The following is a 23,520-nucleotide window of genomic DNA, read 5'->3' as shown; positions in this document are numbered from 1 at the left end:
CTTCTTCTGTCTTTGGTGATCTGTGTCCCTGGGAAGGTGGAGAGCGGTTCCCACTGTGGCCCCAGACAGAGCATCTGCCACCTCAGGACTTGCTAGAAACATCCACTCTCCAGCCCCACCAGAGACCTCCCACCCACACTCAGAAATCTGTTCTGCGAGCCTCGGGTGATTCAGACGCCCAGTCAAGGTCACGAACGACTGGTAGAGACCATGACCTTAGATCCCCGTCGATGCGGAAGGGGCACTGGGCAAAGGTGAGAACACAGCCAGTTAGTCTTTGTGGAAATGAAGTTTCCAGGTTGAGCACTGCTGTGAGGAGGCCCACACGTCCCTACGTAGCGGAGGGAAGCAGCACACACAGCATCACGCAGGCAGAGCAGCCCGTGTTCGCACACGTTAGAAACACGCCGGCCCCGAATGCCTGGCACCTTACTAAGTCCAGTCCCCAGAGGGAGGCCACCAACCTTTCTGGGCCGGTCCCCACGCTGGTCATCCTGACCCGCCGCCTCCCCCCGTCCCGCCTGCCTGTGCCGATTCCCCGCCTGCGGTCTCTCCACTTCTCTCCCCGACTCACCCAGGATTAGGACAACCAGGTCAGGCGGGGAGCTTCCTGGGCCATAGCTCTCCTTACCCAACGCACCACGCAGTGTGCTATGGAGACTAAGAGCGCAGTGTGAAATACCGTCCATTCCAAAGGATTATTCCGGCCAGTAATGGGTTTCGGTCCTCTATTCCAAACCGCAGGACAGGTACGTCAGGACACCGCAGGTTCCTGGATGAGCACAGGGTCTGCACGTGACACACTGTGCCCAGCCCTGCTGGTAGATCCCAGGGTTCCGGGAGGGCGAGTCGGGACCTGGGGCTCGCTGTGGCCTGTGCTGTACTTTACAATAAAACTCTAGCATTTCAAAACTGCACAGATTTCTGCTGTAAAGCACAGAATCGGATAAAAAAACAGCTTTGGATTTTAATCAACGTAGAGCTAAAGCAACACAAAGAGTTTTTAATTTGCCAGATATTCTTTTAATGAGAATTATAAAAGAACAAAAACATTTTTTTTGCAAACTGTCTTTTAAACAAATGCTTTACTTTTAATTACAAATACTGTGTGAGATGATGCCTTCTTTTGCAAAACCAATAAATATGAGAGAACAAATTTTAAACATGTGATTTATCCAAGATATTGGGGGGGGGAGGGACTGATTTATCAATATTTTTTAAAAATCAGTATATCCTACTACCTTTGAAAGAGTAAGTTTGAAGGCGTGACTCAACTGGAAAAAAGAGAGAGACAGACCGACCGACCAACCATCTTGTAGGTGCGTTAAGTAGCTTCTGATCTTCCTTCCGATGTTCCCTCTCCTTTCTGGAACACGTATCTTCACAAGATGGCTGAATTTAAAGTATTTCTAATGAACTGATTAATGGGGAGAAAAAATATGTATGGAACACATATGTATAAACTTTACCTTAAACAATTATGCATATCAAAAAAACTAACTTTAAAAAAGGTACAAAAAAAGATGGGAAAAGCTTGAATTACAGAAAAGAAAGTCAAATTTATTTAATGAAAAACTAGAATTAATAAAAATTAGCAAATACACACAAAAATATATACACACACAGCAGCACTATGTATTGACTCAAAAGAGGGGAAGCAGTGGCCCAAGACCACTCAACATGGCTTGTCAGTTAAAGGAAAAGAAAACCAAACACACACGCACACGCACCCACACACTCACACCCAGAAACAAAAGTATTTTTCAACAGTACACTCAATCTACAACAAACACAAATTCAGAGTTATTTTACAATGCTTCCTTTCTTAATACAAAAGATGCCCGTCTTGGGTGTATATATATATTTTTTCAGTGGTTTACTGTTGACTTACTTTAAATATATTAGTGTTACTACATGCAGCCGTTTCCTGTATTGAACAGCCTTTCCGTTTATTCACCTTCATGGGACTAGCGCCACCTACCGACAGTCTCGGGGGCAGGTGGAGGCGGCCTGTTCTCTGTGAAAGTGAACGCAATGGTTTAAACACTGGCCAGAAAATGTCGGATTGCCACTTCAACACATGGAAATAGTTACATTGATGCCTAAATTGCCATTTTCTGCAAAAAGCTGTGCAATGCTGGTGTCAAAGACTAGACAGTCGCTGTTCATGATGGCTGTTGCAATTCCCTCATGAATAGATCGCGGAGTGGCTTCCCAAGTCAATCGCCGCCTGTGACCATTGAGCTCGAGTCGATAAGCAAAATTCTCCGCCTGCTTGCGCGTTCCGATCAGCTGCACGATGGCGAAGAACTGCTGGTGCCCGTCGTACTTCTCCTGCTTCTCCAGGACCAGCATGAAGTGGAAGCCGAAGCAGGACTGCATCATCACCCAGTCCACGGCGCCGGGCAGGTTGATGTCCGTGGCGAGGAAGACGATGTCCTCGCCCTGCAGGGTGGTGATGGACTTGTGCTGGTGCATCAGGTGGGGCATCACGGCGTCCAGCGAGCCTTGCCACTTGCAGGACGCGCCGGGGCACGGGCAGGAGTAAGGCCGGAACTCACAGAGCTCTTCGTGGTCCGCCTTTTCCGTGTGTGGCAGAGTTATTTCACACCCGGAAGAGGCGTATTTACAAGGGAAAAGGACGGAGTTGGCCACTTTCTCCATCGCCAAGTTGCGAATGGATCCCAAGGGCCCCCGGCAGGTTGGACAACACGTGAGCTTTGGGCGACAGTTGCTACAGACAAGATGGCCGCTCTGACACTGAAGAATGGGTGGCAACACATAGTCAAAGCAGACAGGACACTCAAAGAGACTGGCCAGGTCATTGTTGGACGCGGTGGTGCCCGTCAGGGCGGGCACCCTCTGGGACGGTGTGCACTTGGAGGTCCCAGTCGGTAACGCTGTCGCAGTCTGGCGGCTCATTTCTAAAACAGAAACATAAATAAAGTAAAAGGAGGAAGGAGAAAACTCATCATCGTAACTTGTTTCACAAAGTCGTGTGTTTCATGCAAAAAAAAATTTTTAAGATATTTTTATTGATTTCAGAGAGGAAGGGAGAGAAACATCAATAACGAGAATCATTGATCGGCTGCCCCCTGCACGCCCCCTACTAGGGATCGAGCCCTCAACCCAGGCATGTGCCCTTGACCAGAATCGAACCTGAGACCCTTCTGTCCCCAGACCGATGCTCTATCCCAACCGGCCAGAGCTCATGCAAAATTTACTGTGAGCAAAACAAGGGAAACAAATGGTTAAAAAATGTAATCACATAAAATATGCGTTTTGATTAGGAGTTATATGCTGGATGAAATCTCTCTTCATAATGTTCCAGAACACACAGAATTCCCTTTCTTTCTAAAAGGGAAAGTGAAATCCACCCTTGGATGCCCTGGTGGAGGGAAGGCTGAAATACAACCTGGACCCCAAGCAACTGAGAAACGGAAGTCGCTGAAGTCCCAGAGGAAAGATGAAAGCAGCAGACACACAGCACGGGGTGGGGGTGTCCCAGGTAAAGAATTCCCTGTGCCCCGGCTCACTGCTGCTGAAACAGCACAGCCCAACCGCTGGAGGCAGAGCTGTCACCTGGGACACACGGCCAGCAGTGTGGCGGCACTCGGGCTGAGTGAACGATAAGACGGCACCTTCCCCAGGAATCGACCTGTGTCTTTGGTTCAGCGACAAAAGACCAGCCTACTGGCCTGAGAGTGCAGACCATTAACTACATCAGCCATATTTCTACTAGATTAAAATTTAATGCCTCAAAGTTAATGTTGTCTCAATTATAACTGTTACTCTGTTGCAAAGAATTTACCTTTGAAAACAATGCTGCTAATAAAAAAGAAAAGGAAAAAAACAATGCTGGCTACCAATGTGACCATGTAAATGCCACTTGGGGTTCTATACTACTCAATTCTACACCTTAACATAGGGGCTGAGGGCGTAAAAAAGAGATCAAGCCCGCTGTCACGAAAATATTCTAAGTTCAAGGAAACGAAAGTGGAGCAGAATCCCGGCAGAGCGCAGCCCTCGCGTGGAGTCAGGACAACGGGGTCAGTGCTCTTCGTCTGAGGCCCCAACAGCCAGGGCCCAGCCCCGCAGGAGGGAGTGCAATGGAGGTTCCAGGGCCCGCGATGGCCCCACGCTGAGGTCAGCATAAAACAATGGTGGCAGCATGGCCAAGGTGCCCAGTGAGGGCCACATGCCTGCTTCCTGGTCCCCTGTGCGCTGTTCCCTTGAGTGAGTAACGTGGCCACTGGAAAGTGGCTCCTTGGGGAAAGGCTAAGCCACCGACGCCTCTCAATCACTGACCTGAACCCGCTCACCAGGGGGGTCAGTCACCTCGGTGTTTTCAACCTGATGTACCCAACAGGAAAGACCCAGTGTAACTGCTGGCCTGGCAGGCAGTGGGACAACAGTTCAGCTTCAAGTTCCAATGGACCTCCTCAATTTAAACCCTGTGCAAAGTGGAGGCAGGCGAATGCCGCCGTGTTTCTTGTGAAGGGAGGCACTGCACTGCATCGCAGCTGCTAGGACCTCCCAGCTCCAAAGGTGGAACCAGCCGCCTCCTCAGCCAGAAAAGCACCCACAGCCCCCTGCGCAGGGCAGCCCGGAGCCGGTGCCTGGGCGCTCCGCGGAGGGCACGGTGTACCCTGAAGGGGGAGCTAGTGAGCTGAGGGTTGCAGCCCGTCCTCCAATCAGAGCCCCGGCTCACCACGGCCCGGTTCCGTTTAAGCAACCCGGTCTCTTAAAGGCCAAGATGTACCTTTTCTCCTCCTTGTCCCAGCGGCTGGCAAGCAGGTGAGCAAGACGCCCCTCCAGGAGTGCAGGCTGGGCGAGGCGCACTTCCCGGGCATGGGAGCCAGGCAGCCAGCCCCCCAGAGGCGGGCAGTGCGGCAGGGCCCTCCTGAGCAGCTTCCGCTCCTGCGCGCGGGGAGGTGGTCAGCAAGCCCCGGGGGGTGCCCCTCCATGTGCTCCCCGCTCCTCAGAGGCGCCGGTGAAGGCTACGGCGGCCGGGAAGGGAGGCCTCTCCTGGCCCACAAGCCGCGGGCTGCACCTCCCCAGCTCAAATTCGCCTGTGCCTCCACAACGCGGGCGCCATCGCGGCGCCGCCCAGCAGCGTCCCCTCCCCAGACCCATGGGCAGGCTCCGGCCTGTCGGGGCAGGGCGGCGGGAGGTGCGCGGCGCGCACCCTGGGAAGGCCGGCTCGGAGGTGGCTGGGGAAGAGCCTTTTAGAGCCGGGGCAGGCCGGGCGCAGCCGGAGAAGCGGGCTCCAGCCGGGACAGGGGACAAGGGAGAGCCAGCAGGCGGCCCCAGACGCTCTGTGGGGCGGGGCCCCGGGGAGGGTGGGGCGCGGTGAGGGGGGGAGGCCCGCAGGCTCCGCCCCGCGCACCCGGCCCAGGGCGACTCAGGCTCTGCACCGTGCCCCTCCCACCCAGTGGGGCCACCCCTGGACCCCAGGAGTCTCCCCAGCTAGCTTAGGTTCAGGGTGGGATGTGCGGCTGCCACCTGAGCTGCAGGCTGCGGGCACCGTGGCAGGACAACCCCTTCCCCGCCCCCGCGGCGCTCCGGGTAAGAGCGAGCTCCCCGCTCCACCCGCAACTACTGCCCCGGCGCTGGGCGGTTCCTCAGTTCTAACTCGCTTCTCCATTTACACACACACACACACACACACACACACACACACGCGGCACTGACTCCCACTTCAGCCTCCACGCGGACAGTCCCTCCCTCCCACCCCGGGAAAGCCGTCCTGAGCGGCCTCCTTAGCCAGAGCAGCTTGTTTTGTTCTCGGCATTGCCCTCGCCCAGAGCCCGCCTCGGCTGGCATTGCGTCAGCTGCGCGGAGCGGCCTGTCATTAGAGCCGCTGGGGCGGGCGGGCGGCCTCCAAACCCGCAGGCGGCCTCGGGCAGGGCCTGGCGGCACCACCCCTTTCCCAGCAGATCTCAGTTCCATCGCTGCCACCCTATCAACAGTGTGTTCGCCACCGCAGCCTCCGCACCTAAAGCTCCATCAGGAGAATGTACTTGTAGCTTGCTGACAAATATAAATCATTACCTACGTCTTAGTTTCCAATACATGCCTTCAGACAGGCTCAGGTGTCTGAGGGGAGACTCAATGCTTTAGGCAGAGAAACTCTCCAAACAGAATTAATGCAGAATCTAAAGGCACAGAACGAGCAAAGGGGGTACCGATTTCTTGAGCAATGAGTTTCCCTTTTCCCCAAACTTCCAAAGGACCCGCACAGACCCTCCCCGCGCATCTGCCAGTCCATCTACGCACAGACTTCTCGGCGAGCGCGTTGGGGCAGTAAGAGCAGAGGGCTCTAGAGTCGCCTACACTTGCATTCAAACCCAGCCATCTCCCCCCGTCCCCCAAACTGTAAAGCTGGGACATTTCCAGCCTCGGGTGGCTTTTGTCTGGATTAAGGAAGGTGGGTAACATGTGTATCAGAGGAGATTCAAGTCCCAAAACAGGTGTTCGACTGAGGCCTCCAAAGCCGGCCTGCCTGGATCATCACCTCGCTGGAGGCCTAGCCCTGGGGGCCCAGGCTGGCCATGCAGAGGTGCCTTCCGCGTGGACAGGTGACCAAGCGTGTTTGCGAAGATCAGCTGCCACTTAACTGGTTTCTAGTGCAGTGAGCCGTAAAGGACTTTCTCAACCAGGAACGATACTTTTCTACGCTGGCTTTACAAAGAGCTTAACTTTTCACAAAACTGCAATCCACTAAGACCAGCTTGAGGGGCCAAAGGAAGCAGAAACCCACAACTGCCCAGGAGCGCACTAGTCACCTACCCTTCCCAGAGAATATACCTCCAGCCCAGACTGGGGTGAAGTTTAAACAGCTTTCAACCTACACAAGAACAGTTGCGATTCAGTCTTTAGTGTTGTCTTAGTGATTTCAGAGCATCTGGCCATTGCTTTGCCATTCCACGTGCAGGAGAAGGAGATGGGCTTTTAGTCTCGATTTCATGTGGGAACCTGCTCCTCTTGTTAACTGGCTGAGGGAGAATTTCTCTGATTAGTCATCACCGCATGCCTGGCTTCTCTGATACATACCTCATGTTGTGCTTCCATCGCCTCCTAGCTCACCAACGCTACAGCAGCAGGCATACATACCATGCCCTCAGAGAGGGCCACATCCTACCGCCGCCCTGACCCCGAGCATGTGATGTCACAGCGGCAGCAGGACGTTAATACTGCTCCTTACAACTAAGTTTCACCTGCAGAAATAGGCCGTTGGGACATGCATCGCGAGGCCTCCTGTGGCAAGTTCCAAACAGGACCTGGAGGGGAGGCGCAGGGCGGGCGTGAGCGATCGGGAAGCCGGCCCCCAGAAATGACCCAGGCCAGCTATCTGGGCGGTAGGAGACGGATGGTTTTTAGCTGTATTTCCTTCAAAGGGGACGATAAAGAAGCTGCTTTGTAAGGATGAGTCTGACTGAGAAGTGTGAAAACAAAGTCGGTAAAAGCTGTATTCTTAAGTGAGTGGAGAGGTCGGCCCAGACTCGGCCATGACCCCTGAGGAGTTGTTGCTACACTAACCAGGATGCTCTCCTTCCCCCGCCCCCCCCCCCCCCGCACTCCCTGCAGGAGCCACAGTGCTCTTCCTCCCGGCATCGGGCGGAACAGGACCTGCACGATGCACAGGGCACGGGGCACGGTCCTCTCGCCTTCTGGAGACTTCACGGCCTTTACACCCCTTCTCTGGCATCCACCTCTCCCTTCTTTACCGTGCATTCTACGCTCCGACACCCACACATGCTGTCTCCCATCCGGCCTCTGGCCACACAGAGCTGCCTCCTACCTCCCCACCATTCTGATGTCTCCCAGGTACTCAGCTCCACAAATCAGAACTTCAGGTTTCTGTCTCCGCCCCCTGTCCCACCCCCCTTCTAGGCTTTCCTGTCTCAGTCAACAGCACCCAGACCCGCACAGCAGCTCACGCCAGAAACCACTGGATCCCTGGCTCCCCTCACCCCCAGATCTAACCCATCGGCGAGTCCCATTCATTCTGCCTCCAACACACGTGGAGCCCATCCACCTCCCGCCTGGTCCCTGCCACTCCTCCATCCAGGCGCAGGCCACGCCTCCCTGACCTTCCCCAAGCAGCCAGGGCTCCTCCTCTAAAACTTTCTCCGGTGGCTTCTGGAGGCTTCCTCACCGCCCCGGCCTCTGCCTCGCTCTCCCCTCCCCCACCCCTCCCCCACTGGCTCCAGCTCTTCTCTGGGCTCGGGGCTCCATCCCTCCCGCCGCAGGGCCTGCCTGCTCCTTCAGTGGGCGGCGTCACCCCCACAGCAGGTCCCCTGCCCAGCGCCTGGATTCAGCACCGGACTCCTTATGGGACCATCACAATGGTCATCCTGTTCCTGCCCCCGACTAGCGTACGTGTGCTAATATTTAGAGAAATTTAGTAACTTACTCAAGCGGTTTTAGAATGAATTAAGCGCGTTCTTTGCACTGTGCCTTTAGACGCGAAGCAAGCACTGTCCCTGCTTTCAAGGGGCTTAAAGTCAAACTGCTGAGTGACAGAGCCCAGGGCCCTTCCAGGTCTCGGAGGGCTCACTCTCCGGAGCCACTCTGTCGGGGGACATGGCGGAGGGCCACAGACTTGGTTAACTGCTCTCACATGGGAACCACAGCGTGGAGAGAGCTGCCTTACCTGCCCGAGGGGCACAGATGGAGAACAATCACGAGCGAAGGTGCAGACATGTTCCAGAAACAAAAAGAACCTGGGGGCCAGGCGGGTGAGATGGAAGAGCATGCGAAGGGCAGTGTGAAGGCATCAGCCATTCGACCAACACCTACTGCGCGCCGCCTGCCTGCCCAACGCTAACTGGACAGACAAGGTCCCCACAGAGACCGCCGTCTATTGGGGGCGAGGGGCGGGGAGTACAGAAAACCCTCCAGTTCAGGGGACCACACGGAGAGGGCACCCAGTAGGGGGTGGGGGTCCGGAGGAACCGAGTGGGGTCTAGGCCGAGATTGGAGCTGAGCAGGAAGAGGAAACAGGGCACTATCGGCACCTGCAAGCACAGGGGGGAAGGGCAGGGAAGCAACAGGAGAGCAGCTCAGGGGGCCGTGTCCTTCGTCCACATGAGAGGACCTCAGAGCTCTATCCTGACACCTTAGTCAGTGTGTTCGACAGAGACCCAAAGCAGCAGGCCACTCAGAGGCAGAGAGAAGGACTGAGTGTAAAGATGAAAATGGGGGGGGGGGGGGGGGAGGCAACGCCAGATTTGAGATAACCGACAGTAGAAGCAGCGCCCTAATACATAAAAGTGCAATCCTATGTTGCACTTGTCAACTTCATAATATACAATATTGCGAGTGAAGCGGAATGTACAGCACGGACTTGGGTGATAACGTGTGTCAGTGCAGTTACGTCAATTGTAACAAACCACCACTAATACATAAAAGTGGAGGAGCTGAGAGCAGGACGCTGTGAGGGGACGGGGCGCTCGGGAATCTCAGTCCCTTCTTTTTGCTGCGCATCTAAAACTGCTCCTAAAAATGAAGTCATTTAAAGATGACCTACAGGCAAGAGAACGTGTGAGTCCAGAGTTCAACAAGCAACGCGCGCTGAGTGCCCCGGCACGCGGACAGGATGGGTCAGAGCGGCAGGCACACCTGCCCTCCTGCACAGATGCCCGTCACTGCACCCACGGACACCCACTCACTCACAGCGCATTACAGAAATCGCTACTGAGAGGAACCCATTCAAGAAACATTCTGAAGAGGAAGATTTTATCCCAGGTTTGGTTTTGTTTTTTGGAGAGGGGTGGGGGGAGCGGTGGGAAGGCTAGGGTTTCATATATTAATTATGCCTGTTGTGAGGTCTATATCAAAAATATCCAGAACATTTGACAAGGGGTATACAGAAAATCCGTAATTAAAAGTCTGTAACAGGTTTCTGGAAGAAGGAAAAACCTCCCATCGTTAGAAACTGAGTACACCCACTGCTTTCCAATGTAAGTGGTCACTCGGCCAGGTTACTAAACTTACTGCGCTGCCTGTTACGTAAGACCTGCTTTCAAAACACTGGAAAGAAAGCCCGATTCTCAATTATGTCATTGCTGCCACAGCTAGACATCCCCTTTGTAATCCAATTAATTTTAGCCTGGTTACAATATTCTTAATGACAGCGAGCAAAGAGTATTGCTCTACAGCAATTTTGTGAGAATTCCCAGAGCTTAGAGGCAACCGATATTAAGCTAAACTGAAATAAAATTGTTTCAGAATTTGTAGTCTGTGGAATACTTATCCTGAAAAGTTCCACATCTATTCGTTTACTTCAGTAGAAAATATTACTAAATGCGGCTAAATCGCGCTGGAAAGGTGCCAGGAGGCGTCACGCAGGCCAAGTCTAGAATAGAAAGAAAATATGTGGCAAAGCAAACTCTGGGGCTGCAACTAACAGTTCCAGGTCACAAAAGTCTTATCTTTAATTTCCAGAACCACCACCACCACAAAAAAACAAACTACACCCTTTGTTTAATCCACTTTAAGTCTCAAAACCTACGTGTCCCAGAGTCCTCCTAACAGCTGACCAAACCCTCTCCTCCCCAGCGGAGCCCTCGCCTCCTGGAGGAAACCTGCGGACGCGGACTGGATCCCCAGGCTCTGCTCTTCAGGAATGTCCCACAGGGATGGCGACCCGGACACCTCGCGCCAGGGACGCACTGCTGCGCGGCTCCGGGTCAGTTACCTCCGTCCCCGACCCTGTACGAGCGCTCCAGGCCCTCCTTTTTACTCCGTGTGGTTTAAATCCCGGCGCGCAGGGCCCTATCCCACCCCCTTCCCAGAGAAAGTTCAACTCCCACCGTCTCCGCGCACCTGTCAACCTGGCCCTCTCAGCCTCCTCTTTTCATGTCTAACAACAAAAGGCACCAAAAGAAAAACCCGAGAACGAGCCGCTTACAGCGTCACTCCACCAATTCCGGCCCGTGCACCCGCGCTTCCCACGGCCCCGCCAGCCGGAGAGCCGCCCAAGTTTAGCAACAGTAGCAGCAGCCCCGCCGCGCGCGTGCACTGCGCGCCCCCCGGGGCCCGGCTCCCAGCCCTCAGCCCCGTCGCATCCCTTTCCCAGCCGGGAGTCCCGGGGGGAGGAGCCGTCCTGACCCATTTCGCAGAGAAGAAGGAGGCAGAGCGAGGTTAAGTCTCTCGCCCAAGGTCACAAACCGGTGGGGCAGGGTTGAACCCAAGCGGGCGGTCCGACCACCGAGTGCGCGCTCCCAACACCAAGTGCTCGGCAGAGTTCCCACCCTGGCCAGGCGGGAGGTCGCCGGGCTGGTCCGTGTCCAACAGCCCTGACGCGCAGCCCGGTCGCCGTCCTACACCCGCGCTCACGGCTGCGGTGACTTTGACACATCGGCTCACGACCGGGTCTTCCCGACTCGCACACCTCGGCTGTCAGCGCGCAGACCCTGCACCTCTCCAGGGGCGGGGACGGGACACTCGCGCAGCCCCGCGACCCCACATGCCCAAGTCGCAAACCCGGGAGAGTCGGGGAAGGACCCCAAAGTACCCGAGACGCGCGGCAGGGGGACACCGAAGCGCACGATCAGCAGCCGGAGCCTCCCCGGCGAGCGGCGGGCGCGACCTCCCGCCGACGCCACAAACGAGGGAGGCGGCCGCATTCTCCCCGCGCACAATGCAGGCCAGGCGGGACACGGGCGGCCGCGCTCAGCTGACCTCCGCCATGTTGGCCGCGCACCCGGACCCTTCGCAACAAAGACCGGCGCCGGGCCGCCTCCCCCGCCGGGCCCGCCTCCCGGGCGCGCGGGGCCGACCCGCGGCGAGCAGGCCCTTCCCCGCCCTCCCGACCGCGCGGGCCCCCTCCCCACCGCCGCCGGCGGGCCCGGGGCGCGGGGGCGGGCGGGCGGAGGGAGGGGCGGGGGGCGGCGCTCGGCGGCCGCGGGGCCCGGACAAAGGCGCCGGCCAGGGGCTGCCGCGCCCTCCCGCCGCCGACACGGCCGGGCCCGCCGGGCCTCCTCCCCGAGGGCCCCGCGCGGCTCCTCCCTCCAGGCCGGGCTGCACTTACCTGAGGGCGGAGGGCGCGCCTGGGACCCGGGCCCCGGCTACACGCGCCCCGTCGCCGCCGCCGACCCCGCCGCCGCGGGCAGCCCCCGCCTCCGCGCCGCGCCGACACCCGCCGGACTCGCTGGGCCGCCGCCGCCGCCGCCGCTCGAGAGCGCGCCCCGCAACGGCCGCCCTGGCTCCCCCCTGGCCGCCGCCGCCGCCGCCCGCGCGTCCTCGAGCCCGCCGCGCGCTCCCGCTAAATACCTCTCACTGCGGCGGCCGCCATGGAGGCGCGGCCCCGCGCGGGGCCAGGGGCGGGGCTTCCCGCGCAGGCGCAGGGGCGTGCGCACTGGCGCGCAGGCGCGGGCACTGCGGGGCGGCCCCGGCGGCGGCGGGCGCTCGTGTTCCACGCTTCGCGCCCCGCAAACGGGAGGATCGACGGCCGCTGCGGGACCCTGGTTTCCTGGCTCGGGAGCTTGGTCCGGGGCCCGAGGGGTCGCGGGGCCGGGAAGGCGACCCAGGTCGCCGCCCCGCCCGCCGCGGTGGCCAGGCTCGCTCAGCGCCTCCCGGGCCTTGCCCGCTGCCTTTCTGTCGGCCGCCCGGGCACCCCATCCTGAAGGAGGCCAGGCCCAAGCCCCTCCCTTAGGTTCGAGCTGCTCTTCTCTCCCCCCCCTCCCCCCGCCCCAAAGCGGGGCTCGTTTCAAAGGTTTCAGCTGAAAAGCAAGCCCCGGTGTTCTCGCCTGGAAGCTACCCAGGACTCCGCTTTCTTCTCTTTCAACAAAACCCAAAGGGGAATGTCATTCCCGGATCCTGGGCGGCCACCCTCGCTGTGCACACCTGAGCAGCGCCGGCGCCTGACATTTTCAGCCCTGGTTAGAGCTCCACGTGAAACCCTCTAGAAGCAGTATCCCACGTGGGAACAAACAAAAGTTACTTTTTACATATTAGCACCCGCCCCCGGAACCGGCTCCCCGTCGGCTCAGCCTCCCGCCACTAGGAAGGCTTCCGTGGGCAGGTTTGCAGCAGGCTGTCCCCGGGCAGCGCACAGCTTTCTCCCATGGCCTCCGGGCCCGTGCAAGCTGCTGACTCCCACCCTCCGCCCCACGGGCGCTGTGGCTGCCTTTGCCGTGTGGCTACTGTTCTCCCCCGAATACTTCTTCGCTCACTGTGGCCGCGGTCTTCCTCGGGACCATCAGCAAATCCAAACAGTGTCTGTTGAAGTCGGGAAAAGCCTCTTTTTCTTTTTTTAAATATATTTTATTGATTTTTTACAGAGAAGAAGGGAGAAGGAGAGAGAGTTAGAAACATCGATGAGAGAGAAACATCCATCAGCTGCCTCCTGCACACCCCCTACTGGGGATGTGCCCACAACCAAGGCACATGCCCTTGACCGGAATCAAACCCGGGACCCTTCAGTCCGAAGGCTGACGCTCTATCCACTGAGCCACACCGGTTAGGGCAAAAGCCTCTTTTTCTTTAGCCACAAGCCATCCTACCCGATAGCTGATCCCCAAAGCCCACACGTCACTTGAACTTGGGTGCCTTCCTTAGGATCGCCCAGGAATTGGTGGTGGCAGGCATTTCTCCAACAGTATTTGCAGCGTCAGGTTAGACCTGGAGGCAGAGGACAGGGGCCCACCTAGGAGGCGAGTTACTGAGGAAAGCCAAGAAGGAGGTTCTCTTTAGAGCTGCCATTTTGAGGTTCGTCCGATTCGATCGAGGCAAACCTGGACTTCACAAGATGGAATACAGGGCATGTTTTCACGACTGAGGTCTCATTTGGGCCACTGCTGACAGGGCGTTACCTGGTACACTGGTGGCTTCTTTGAGGCTGTAGGAGGAGTTCAAGACAGAGTGTCACACGCCCGATGGGTCTGGAAATAGTGGTGCTCAGCAGCCGGCCGCTTAGCGATTTCTGCCGTGGAATACTCTCACTTCGTAGCTCTGTTTGCGCCTGTTCGTCTCTGGAACGGCATAAATTACTTCTTCCTTCTCCTGCTTCATTTCATACAACGCTATCTCATTAATTTAATAGCCGTTATGTTAACTAGATTTCGGTGGTGTTCAACCTGATGTGAGTTAATTCCTCCTGGATGAATGGACGAATGGCTGAGAGGCATGGGTGGGACACGAACATTTCTACTATACATTGTAACCACTTGGCTCAGCTGGAGTGGCTCCGTGGTTGAGCATCGACCTATGAGCCAGGAGGTCACGGTTCCATTCCCAGTCAGGATACACGCCCGGGTTTCGGGCTCGATCCCCAGTGTGGGGCGGCAGGAGGCAGCCGATCCATGATTCTCTCTCAGTGACGGTTGTCTCTCTCTTCCTCTCTGAAATCAATAAGAAAATATTTTTTAAAAAAGAAAAAAAACAAGTAAATTGTAAGCACTTGAAGGAAACAGCCCGCTGGGTCATGAGGCCCCTCGCCGGCCAGGCAGGCCCCTGCTCCCGTGACCGAGCAGCGCTCTACAGAGCAGCGCGTGGTGATCGGGAGGCCCGCCAGGCAGCGCTCCGCTCGGTGGGCCTGAGGGTGGGCGCCAGGTACTGTCCGGCCACTTGGGGAGAGTACGTCGGGGGAGGGAGCCTTCCTGGTCTCCTGAGGTTGCACCACAAGGCGGTTCCCTCTGCTCCCTGGAATGGACGGACTGACGGACAGACGTGCTGCACCTGGGTCTGGGCCTTGGGGAAGGTCTCCAGAGACAGCGCCCGGCCTGACTGCCCTCTTTCCTCACCACGAAAGGGGGCACCACCGATGGTATCTGTCCTGGGGCTCCGATAGGAATTGCATTTGCTCGGCATTTAATGTAGGTCAGAGGTCAGCTCGCCGCCGCGCACCAGAGCTTCGCCGAGCCCACCGCCCAACAAATTCCGAGGCAGCCACCCCGGAGCTTTGAGAAAATGGCCGAAGGAATTGCTGAGAGGGAATTGACCGACAGGAATTGGGATCAAGAAGACGAAGCCCCGCTGGGTCCCGGGTCCGGGTGAGGCCACGCGCCCCTGGGTCCGGGTGAGGCCACACGCCCCTGGGTCCAGGTGAAGCTGGATCCCGGGTCCAGGTGAGGCCGTGCGCCCCTGGATCCAGGTGAGGCTGGGTCCTGGGTCCGGGTGAGGCCACGCGCCCCCGGGTCCAGGCAAGGCCACGTGCCCTTGGGTCCGAGTGAAGCTGGATCCCGGGTCTGGGTGAGGCCGCGCGCCCCGGGATCTGGGTGAGGCTGGGTCCCGGGTCCGGGTGAGGCTGCGCGCCCCCGGGTCCGGACAAGACCACACGCCCCTGGGTCCGGGTGAAGCTGGATCCCGGGTTCGGGTGAGGCCGTGCGCCCCTGGATCCGGGTGAGGCCACGCACCCCTGGGTCCAGGTGTATCTGGATCCCAGGTCCGGGTGAGGCCGTGTGCCCCTGGATCCGGGTGAGGCTGGGTCCGGGTGAGGCCGCGCCCCTGGGTCCGGGAGAGGCCATGTGCCCCTGGGTCCAGGTGAGGCCACGCGCCCCTGGGTCCAGGTGAAGCTGGATCCCGGGTCCAGGCGAGGCCGCGCGCCCCTGGGTCCGTGTGAAGCTGGATCCCGGGTCTGGGTGAGGCCATGCGCCCCTGGATCCGGGTGAGGCTGGGTCCCGGGTCCAGGTGAGGCCGCGCGCACCTGGGTCCGGGTGAGGCCACGCGCCCCTGAGTCCAGGTGAAGCTGTGCCCCTGGGTCCGGCCGAGACCAAACCAGAGGGAGTCGGACCTGCGTTACCACCATTTGTCCACCATCCAGAGCTGAAAAGTCAGTGCCGACATTTACACATAAGGAACTGGTGGACATTGAAATTGGGTCTCAAAAGAACTGTTGGTCCAGAAAGAAACTCACTACAGACTGATTCATTTGCCTATCAGCATAACTATTATTGCTCGTCTCACATTCGGTTCTTATAAGTATATCTCTAGTGACACATGATCTCGCTCATCTAGGGGAAATGATGAACAACATAGACTGATGAACAAGAACAGACCCAGAAACAAGGAGGCATCGATCGGACTGTCGGGCCTCAGAGAGAGGATAGAGGAGGGTGGGAGGAGGGGGGAGAGATCAACCAAAGGACTTGTGTGCATGCATACGAGCCTAACCAATGGTTAAGGACAACAGGGGGGTGGGGGCATCCGTGGGGAGGGGTGTGGGATGGGAATGGGGGGATGAGGACAAATATGTGATACCTTAATCAATAAAGAAATTAAAAAAAAATAATGTAGGTCAGAGGTAAAATGCCCACTCACTGGCATCTTCCCCAAAATGGTTCTTCTTTCCACGGTGAGACTTTGCCAAGAGATGAAGGGAGAACAAACGGGCTAAGAGGGAAGTGCTTCGGCCTCCTGCATTGGTCTGTGCGTTTTATCTTTTTTTTTTTTTTTTTTTTATTGACTTTTTACAGAGAGGAAGGGAGAGGGATAGAGAACTAGAAACATCGATGAGAGAGAAACATCGATCAGTCGCCTCCTGCACACCCCCCACTGGGGATATGCCCACAACCAAGGTACATGCCCTTGACTGGAATCGAACCTGGGACCCTTGAGTCCACAGGCCGACGCTCTATCCACTGAGCCAAACCGGTTTTGGCGGTTTGTGCGTTTTAAACAATTTACTTTAGCCCTGGCCTTTGTGGCTCAGTGGCAGAGCGTCGGGTCTCGGGTTTGATTGTGGGTCAAGGGCATGAACCTGGGTTGCAGGTTCGTTCCTGGCCGGGTCAGGGCACGAGTGGGAGGCAACCAATCGATGTGTCTCTCTCACGTCAATGTTTCCCTCCTTCCCTCCTTCCCTCCCTCCCTCCCTTCCACTTTCTAAAAATCAAGGGGAAAAAATATCCTGGGGGGAGGATTAACCAAAAAACAGGTTTTATTTTTCCATCACCGTTTATCCCCTCCAGGCACTCTTCCCGCCCTCCCCCAATCACAATGTGATTTTTTAAAAATCCTCACCTGAGGGTATGTTTTTTAAATTGATTTTGAGAGAGAGAGACATAGAGAGAGGGAGGGAGAGAGAGGTATCCATGTGAGAAACATCATCGGTTGCCCCCCGTACACACACCCCAACTGACCAGGGAATTGAATCCGAAACCTAGGTATATGCCTGGACTGGGAATCGAACCCGCAACCTTCTGGTGAACAGGACGAGGTTCCCACCGAGTGAGCCTGCCCACCAGGGCGTGGTCTGGTTTATAGCAGCTGAACATGTTTTCAAAATGAGAGCACACACCGTCTCTCACGTGGGAATCCCCTAAAAACATCCCTCACACACACATTCCCTCTCTCCCCCGTTTCAGGACGGGACTCGCTTTGGCCGGAAGAGCCCTCAGACCCGCTCCAGCAGATCTGTGCGCACATCCGCGCTCTTGATTGAAGAAACATGAACTCGAATTACACACGAGTAAACATGTGTTACACTTTATATGTTACTTATGTTTACATGTGCATGTTTCAGACATGTAAGACCTGATCTCCATCTCGTCGTCCATCGCAACAATGCGATGCTATGGTGACTTCTCAAATGCTCCCAAAGCGCTAAGCCCACCTCAGCCCGACGCTCCCGGCTCCCAGTGGCCAATGGCCTCCTCCTGGGGCGTGGACCTGCCTGGGCTGAGCCCTCCTCCCGCTGCTTCCCCTGTGGGTCGTGCAGCCCTGAAGGCTGCCCAGCTCCTCCAGCCTCTGCCAGTCCCCTGACCCGCCTGATGAATGGGCCCTGGCCCTCAGGTCGCCCTGCTGTCCTCTCCCAGGCCGAGCACGGTGGCCTTTGCCAGGGTTACACACAGCTCCAGGCAAGGCCGCCAGAACCGGTGAAGGCCGCACGGGTGACCTCCGAGTGCTGGGCGTCCGTGTTTTGCCACAGACCAGTTCACAAGACCAAACCCCACCTCCTGGGTCACTCGCGGGCTGTTTGTTTCTAAGCGATCACACAGACCCCTTGCCTAAGAAACGACTTCTGGCCCTGGCCGGTTTGGCTCAGTGGATAGAGCATCAGCCTGTGAACTGAAGGGTCCCGGGTTCGATTCCTGGTCAGGGTACATGCGGGGGGTTGCGGGCTCGATCCCCAGTGTGGGGTGCACAGGAGGCAGCCGATCTATGATTCTCTCTCATCATGGATGTTTCTCTCTCTCCCTCTCCCTTCCTCTCTGAAATCAATAAAAGTATATTTAAAAAATAAATAAAACTTTAAAAATAAGATGTTAAATGAAAAAAGAAAGAAAGAAACGACTTCTGTCTTCTCTCATGCCAGACCAGGAACCCGCATTTGTCATTCAGCTTCTGCACTCAGCTCGGCTGTCCGACAAACCCAGAGCCCTGAGCCCTTCCTGGCTTCAAAGCGGGAGGCGCCCCTCCCTCCGGCGATCCCTATCAGCGTGGGAAGGAGAGCAGGCCCCTCACTGGTCAGACCCAGTGTTTCCCGCCTCAGACACACCTGTCCCAGCACACACACACACACACACACACACACACACACACACGTGGTCCCGCCTGGCGGATGGACTCAGCGGCATCCCCAACAAGTCCTGCCGAACGCGGTGGAGAAGAGGTTGGAGACCCAGCGTGAGCCTCCCTCAAAGAGGCCGGGCCGGAGTGCAGGCAGCTCCCCGGAGCCTCACATTCACGCTGTTTCTTCAGGAAGAAGGGCTCGTGCTCAATGCTGCCAGGAGCTAGAGAATCATCCAGTTGTTTCATATGCCCCGTGGTCTGCAGGGGTCGGGGATAGTAACAACATTTACCAGAACTTTCCAGGGTCCGTCTAAGTCACCTCAACTGCAGTTTGTACAATCCTTGTCTCCCCCCCACCCACCCCCCCAAGAAACACACATACTCACTCCATGGGTCCATACATTTTTTTAAAATACATTTTTATTGATTTCAGAGAGGAAGAGAGAGATAGAAGCGTCAATGATGAGAGAATCATGGATCGGCTGCCTCCTGCACCCCTCTCACAATGAGGATCGAGCCCAAAACCCCAGGCATGTGCCCTGACAGGGAATTGAACCGTGACCTCCTGGTTCCTAGGCCAACGCTCAACCCCTGAGCCCCGCCGGCCGGTTCAATTCCCAGAAACCTGTTCCGTTTTCCCTTGACAGGCTTCCCGGGGCCACGGGCAGGTGCCTGCTCCTTCTCCTGGAGAGAACTAGTGCGCGGAGCTCTGGGCGCTGAGCCTGGGTCGTGGGCGCCGCAATGGAAAGGGGCTGAGGAAGGGGGCGCTTTGTGGGGGAGGAGACTCCGAGGGGACAGGGCTTCGGGGGGGGGGGGCACAGACCCAGGGTGGAGGGGACATGCCAGGTCAGCCTGGGCCCAGCGCCTCTCCTCCCCCCTCCCCCCCCCCGCCTGGGCTGCGCGTCCGCTTGGGTCGCTGGCCCTCGAGGGTTCCGGAGGAACTCCGTCCTGGAAGAGAGAATAAATAAATCAGCTGCTCTCCAAGGAGCCCGAGAAGGCCTCCCTACAGTGAGCAGCTTCGAGAGCCAAGGAGTCTATTTTCTCCCTCTTACTCAGCGCGGCCTCACTTTGCAAAGCACTTCGCAAGCATTTCGGAGCGCTGCCCGATGCCAGTGCTGGGAACGCGATACCCCGTACCCAGCGGCACCCTGACATCCTTCCCGGGCAGCCCGCGGCCTTGGGACACTTGTGGGGCCGCCGAGGTATGTGGGCCGCCCGCTTCATCCTCTTCACCCGCGAGACCCAGTCCTCCCGCCGCTTCCAATGCCCTCCCCCGGGCTGGGGGCAGGGGAGCGGTAGCCATCCCCTCAGGGGGAGGACAAAGCCCGTCTGTGCGAGCCTGCGAGATGGGGCCGGTGATCCGGGCCGGCGGCCAGCCCCGTGAGAGCCCCATTCTCCGGTGGAACTGGGGCGCGATGGGTATCTGGGGCCCTTCTGGGAACTCAGCTCCCTGGGGCCCCGGGAGAACCGGCCGGTGACCTCCATCCCCTCCTCGCTCAGCCTGGCAGCGCGGGGACGCTCCAGGAAGCCCTGCTCTGCTCTGTTGGGACCTGCTCCCTGCCCCGGGTCTCACAGGCCACCCCAGCCTCAAGGTCAACCCCACAGGTGTGGCCCTCCGCCTCCCCAGCCTCTCCCCACACCCCATCCATTTGCTACAATTTCTTTCTTTTTTTTAATATATATTTTTACTGATTTCGGAGAGGAAGAAAGAAGGAGAGAGACAAACATCAATGATGAGAGAGAATCATGGCTCGGCTGCCTCCTGCACGCCCCACACTGGGGATGGAGCCCGCAACCCTGGCATGTGCCCTGACCGGGAATGGAACCGTGACCTCCTGGTTTATAGGTCGACGCTCAACCCCTGAGCCACGCCGGCCGGGCCATTTGCTGCACTTTCCACGAGCCACGGTCTCCATGCCACAGGTGAGTGGTGCAGGACCAGAGTGTCCCATCCCAAGGCCCGATGTCAATAGCCAGTGAGGAGCCGAGGTGTCCAGAACCCGCCTGTGGGGGAGTGGTCTTGGGGGGCTCCTCCAGCCCCAGCCCAGCTCTTGGAGGACGGCACTGGCCCACAGCTGGATGGCAGCCTGGGGAGACTGAGTCAGAACCCCTCTCCCCTGAGCCACTTCCGTTCCCGCCCGCAGGGACTGCTGGAAAGCCTCTGTTTGTTGTTTGAAGCTGCTACCTCAGAAGGAACTGGACACACATCAGTAGGTAACGAATCAAGTCGGCATTAGGAACCTCCTGGCCCGGACCACGAGGGTTTTCCCCTTTCCAATCATGTCCCAAGAAATTAAAACCCTAAAGAGACCTCAGGGACTCCCAATTCTCCCGCGTGGGGAGGCGGGGGCGGAGCTCACACGGGCCGGCATTCCCGCACTCCCCAGCAGAGTGCCACGCGTGGGCCCAGCGGCCGGCCTCTCCTCCCTCGCTCCTTTGCCCGTCCACATCCACTCATTCGACAGGTGCCAATTAGGCGCCCCCTCCCTCCAGTGGCTGGGAGACGGCGTGGAGGAGACAGACCTGTTCTCCCAGCTCCACTGTGACGGGGAAGGCAGGCAGCGATGAGACAAGCTCCCATCACGGCAGACAGCCCCGGGGTCCCGGAGCGGGGAGGAGGGGCTGGCTGGACTGGGGGGAGACTCTGGGTGAGAGGCCTGCCCACGCCCCTGTGGCACCAGACGGAGAGCACACGGAGGTCCCAGGCCTGTGCCTCGGTCCTTACACGGTGTAAGCCAGCGACCAGACCCCTCATCAACGCGTCCTGTGCTCCCAGGTGGCAAACACACCCCCAGAATCTGCAGGCCCAGAGCCCGACCTGGGACATGGTGGCACAGAGCCGGCCACTGATACGGTGTCCCGTGTGTGCGTGTGTGTTGGGGGTGGGAGTGGCCTCCAGTGTCCTTTGCCCCCCTGATGAGTGTGCATCGGGCGCCGAGAACGGGAGCTAAAGCCCAGGGCAGGGCAGGTCGGCATCTTGTTAAACAAATCGTCCAGCAGCTTCCGGGACTAGTGTTGGCGGGTTTGTTGTTTTTTTAATGTTTATTTATTTATTTATTTATTTAATCCTCACCCAAGGATATGTTTCCATTGATTTTTAGAGAGAGTGGAAGGGGGAGAGAGACCCGGAGAGAGAAACATTGAACGGTTGCCTCCTGCACACGCCCCAACCAGGGCCAGGGGAGGGAGCCTGCGACCGAGGCACGTGCCCTTGACCACCTCAGCCCGAAGGCCGACGCTCTATCCACTGAGCCACACCGGTTAGGGCTTGTTTTCTTTTCTTGGAACGAGTGTCAGATCTGAGTGGTCCCTTTTTTTTCTGGGTATTAAAGAACAAGGCAGGACATGATGCCTCCGGTGGCCTTCAGACCTCGTTGGCATGGCAATGGGGATGGACAAGCATCAACTTCCCGCCACCCAGGGCCTCTAAGTCCACGGGAGGATGCGCCTTTGTGGAACCAGGTAGTGAAAGGAAAAGGCAAGTGAATGCTGCCCGCCCCCCCAACCCCGCTCCCGACTGGGGCCACACAAAGGAGCCATTACACTAATTGGCCAGGCAGGCCCGCGGAAGGGACGGTCCCAGCAGGCTTAGGTTTCTCCCACTCCTTCCCCAGCGGGATCTCAGATTCCTCCCTCCCTGTCACTGAAGCGGGGTCACAGGGGCCCCACGGGAGGGGCCAGGCCTGGCTGGGGACCTGGGAGAGACCTTGCCGCCCAGCCACCGGCCACTGGAGCTCAGGCGAGTCAGCGCCTTCTCTCAGAGTCTCCCCTTCTGTGACGTGAGGCGGTTGCCTGGAAACACTTCATCGATAGTTTTGTAAAAAAAGGACAAAAACAAAGCCACTCCAGGTGGACTGTTAATATCCACTATGTATCTACCATGCCAGCCACTTTATTATTTTTAAAATAAATCTATTCTTATTGATTTCAGAGAGGAAGGGGAGAGAGAGAGAAACATCAATGATGAGAGAGAATCATGGATCGGCTGCCTCCTGCACGCCCCCTACTTGGGCTTGCACCTGCAACCCGGGCATGTGGCCTGACGGGGAATCGAACCGTGACCTCCTGGTTCATAGGTCGACGCTCAACCACTGAGCCACACGGGCTGGGCTCAGGCACTTTTTAACTCACATAATCCTCTCGACTCCAGCAGGAGTTCCCCATTTCATCAATTGTCCCCACACTTTATTTTTTAAAAATTTTTAATAACTTTATTTTTTTATTGTTTAAAGCATTACACATAGTAGTACATATAGCTCCTTTTTTTTTCCCATTGACCTTCCCCCAGCCTTCCCTAACCCCTGTTGCATGCCCTCATCCCCCCCCCCCCCAGTGTCTTGTGTCTATTGGTTGTGCTTATATGCATGCATACAAGTCCTTCGGTTGATCTCTTTCTCCCCCTCGCCCCCCAACCCTCTCCAGCCTTCCCGCTATAATTTGACAGTCTGTTCAGTGCTTTACTGCCTCTGTGTCTATCTTTTTGTTCATCAGGTTATAGTGTTCTTTATTTTCCATAAATGAGTGAGATCATGTGATATTTATCTTTCTCTGACTGGCTTATTTCACTTAGCACAATGCTCTCCAGGTCCATCCATGCTGCTGCAAATGGTAAGAATTCCTTCTTTTTTTACAGCAGCATAGTATTCCATTGTGTAGATGGACCACAGTTTTCTAATCCACTCATCTGCTGATGGGCACTTAGGCTGTTTCCAAATCTTAGCTATGGTGAATTGTGCTGCTATGAACATAGGGGTGTATAAATCCTTTCTGATTGGTGTTTCTAGTTTCTTAGGATATATTCCTAGGAGTGGGATTACTGGGTCAAATGGGAGTTCCATTTTCAGTTTTTTGAGGAAACTCCATACTGTTCTCCACAGTGGCTGCACCAGTCCGCATTCCCACCAGCAGTGCACGAGGGTTGCTTTTTCTCCGCATCCTCGCCAACACTTGGCGTTTGTTGATTTGTTGATCATAGCCATTCTGACAGGTGTGACATGGTTCCCCCCACTTTACAAACGAGGAAAGAAGGTTCAAGAAATGGAACTTGCCCGGCCGAGGTCA

At 57.0% G+C, this 23,520-nt stretch overlaps 1 protein-coding gene across 6 annotated transcripts in view; it reads right to left on the bottom strand.

Moving 5' to 3' along the window:
• Positions 1-1,539: 1,539 nt before the first annotated feature.
• Positions 1,540-23,520, bottom strand: part of SIAH1 (siah E3 ubiquitin protein ligase 1) — a 265,381-nt gene continuing 243,400 nt past the window's right edge. Inside the window, exons 1-3 of one of the 6 annotated variants that reach the window (XM_054710472.1) lie at positions 12,041-12,251; positions 4,763-4,920; positions 1,540-2,924 (exon numbers count right to left, since the gene is read on the bottom strand). In XM_054710472.1, coding sequence (XP_054566447.1) covers positions 2,074-2,924; positions 4,763-4,853 — 942 coding nt within the window. In that variant the 5' untranslated portion in view covers positions 4,854-4,920; positions 12,041-12,251 and the 3' untranslated portion in view covers positions 1,540-2,073. Of the gene's footprint in view, positions 2,925-4,762; positions 4,921-11,261; positions 11,281-11,524; positions 11,638-12,040; positions 12,252-12,282; positions 12,320-23,520 lie in introns of those variants that run through there. The other 5 variants (XM_054710473.1, XM_054710474.1, XM_028127003.2 and 2 more) reach the window with 5 other exon arrangements.

The sequence above is a fragment of the Eptesicus fuscus genome, chromosome 21, assembly GCF_027574615.1.
Source record: "Eptesicus fuscus isolate TK198812 chromosome 21, DD_ASM_mEF_20220401, whole genome shotgun sequence".
NCBI classification, from domain to species: domain Eukaryota; kingdom Metazoa; phylum Chordata; class Mammalia; order Chiroptera; family Vespertilionidae; genus Eptesicus; species Eptesicus fuscus.
Note: the sequence above shows the minus strand (reverse complement) of the source record. Positions and strands in the feature narration are given on the sequence as shown.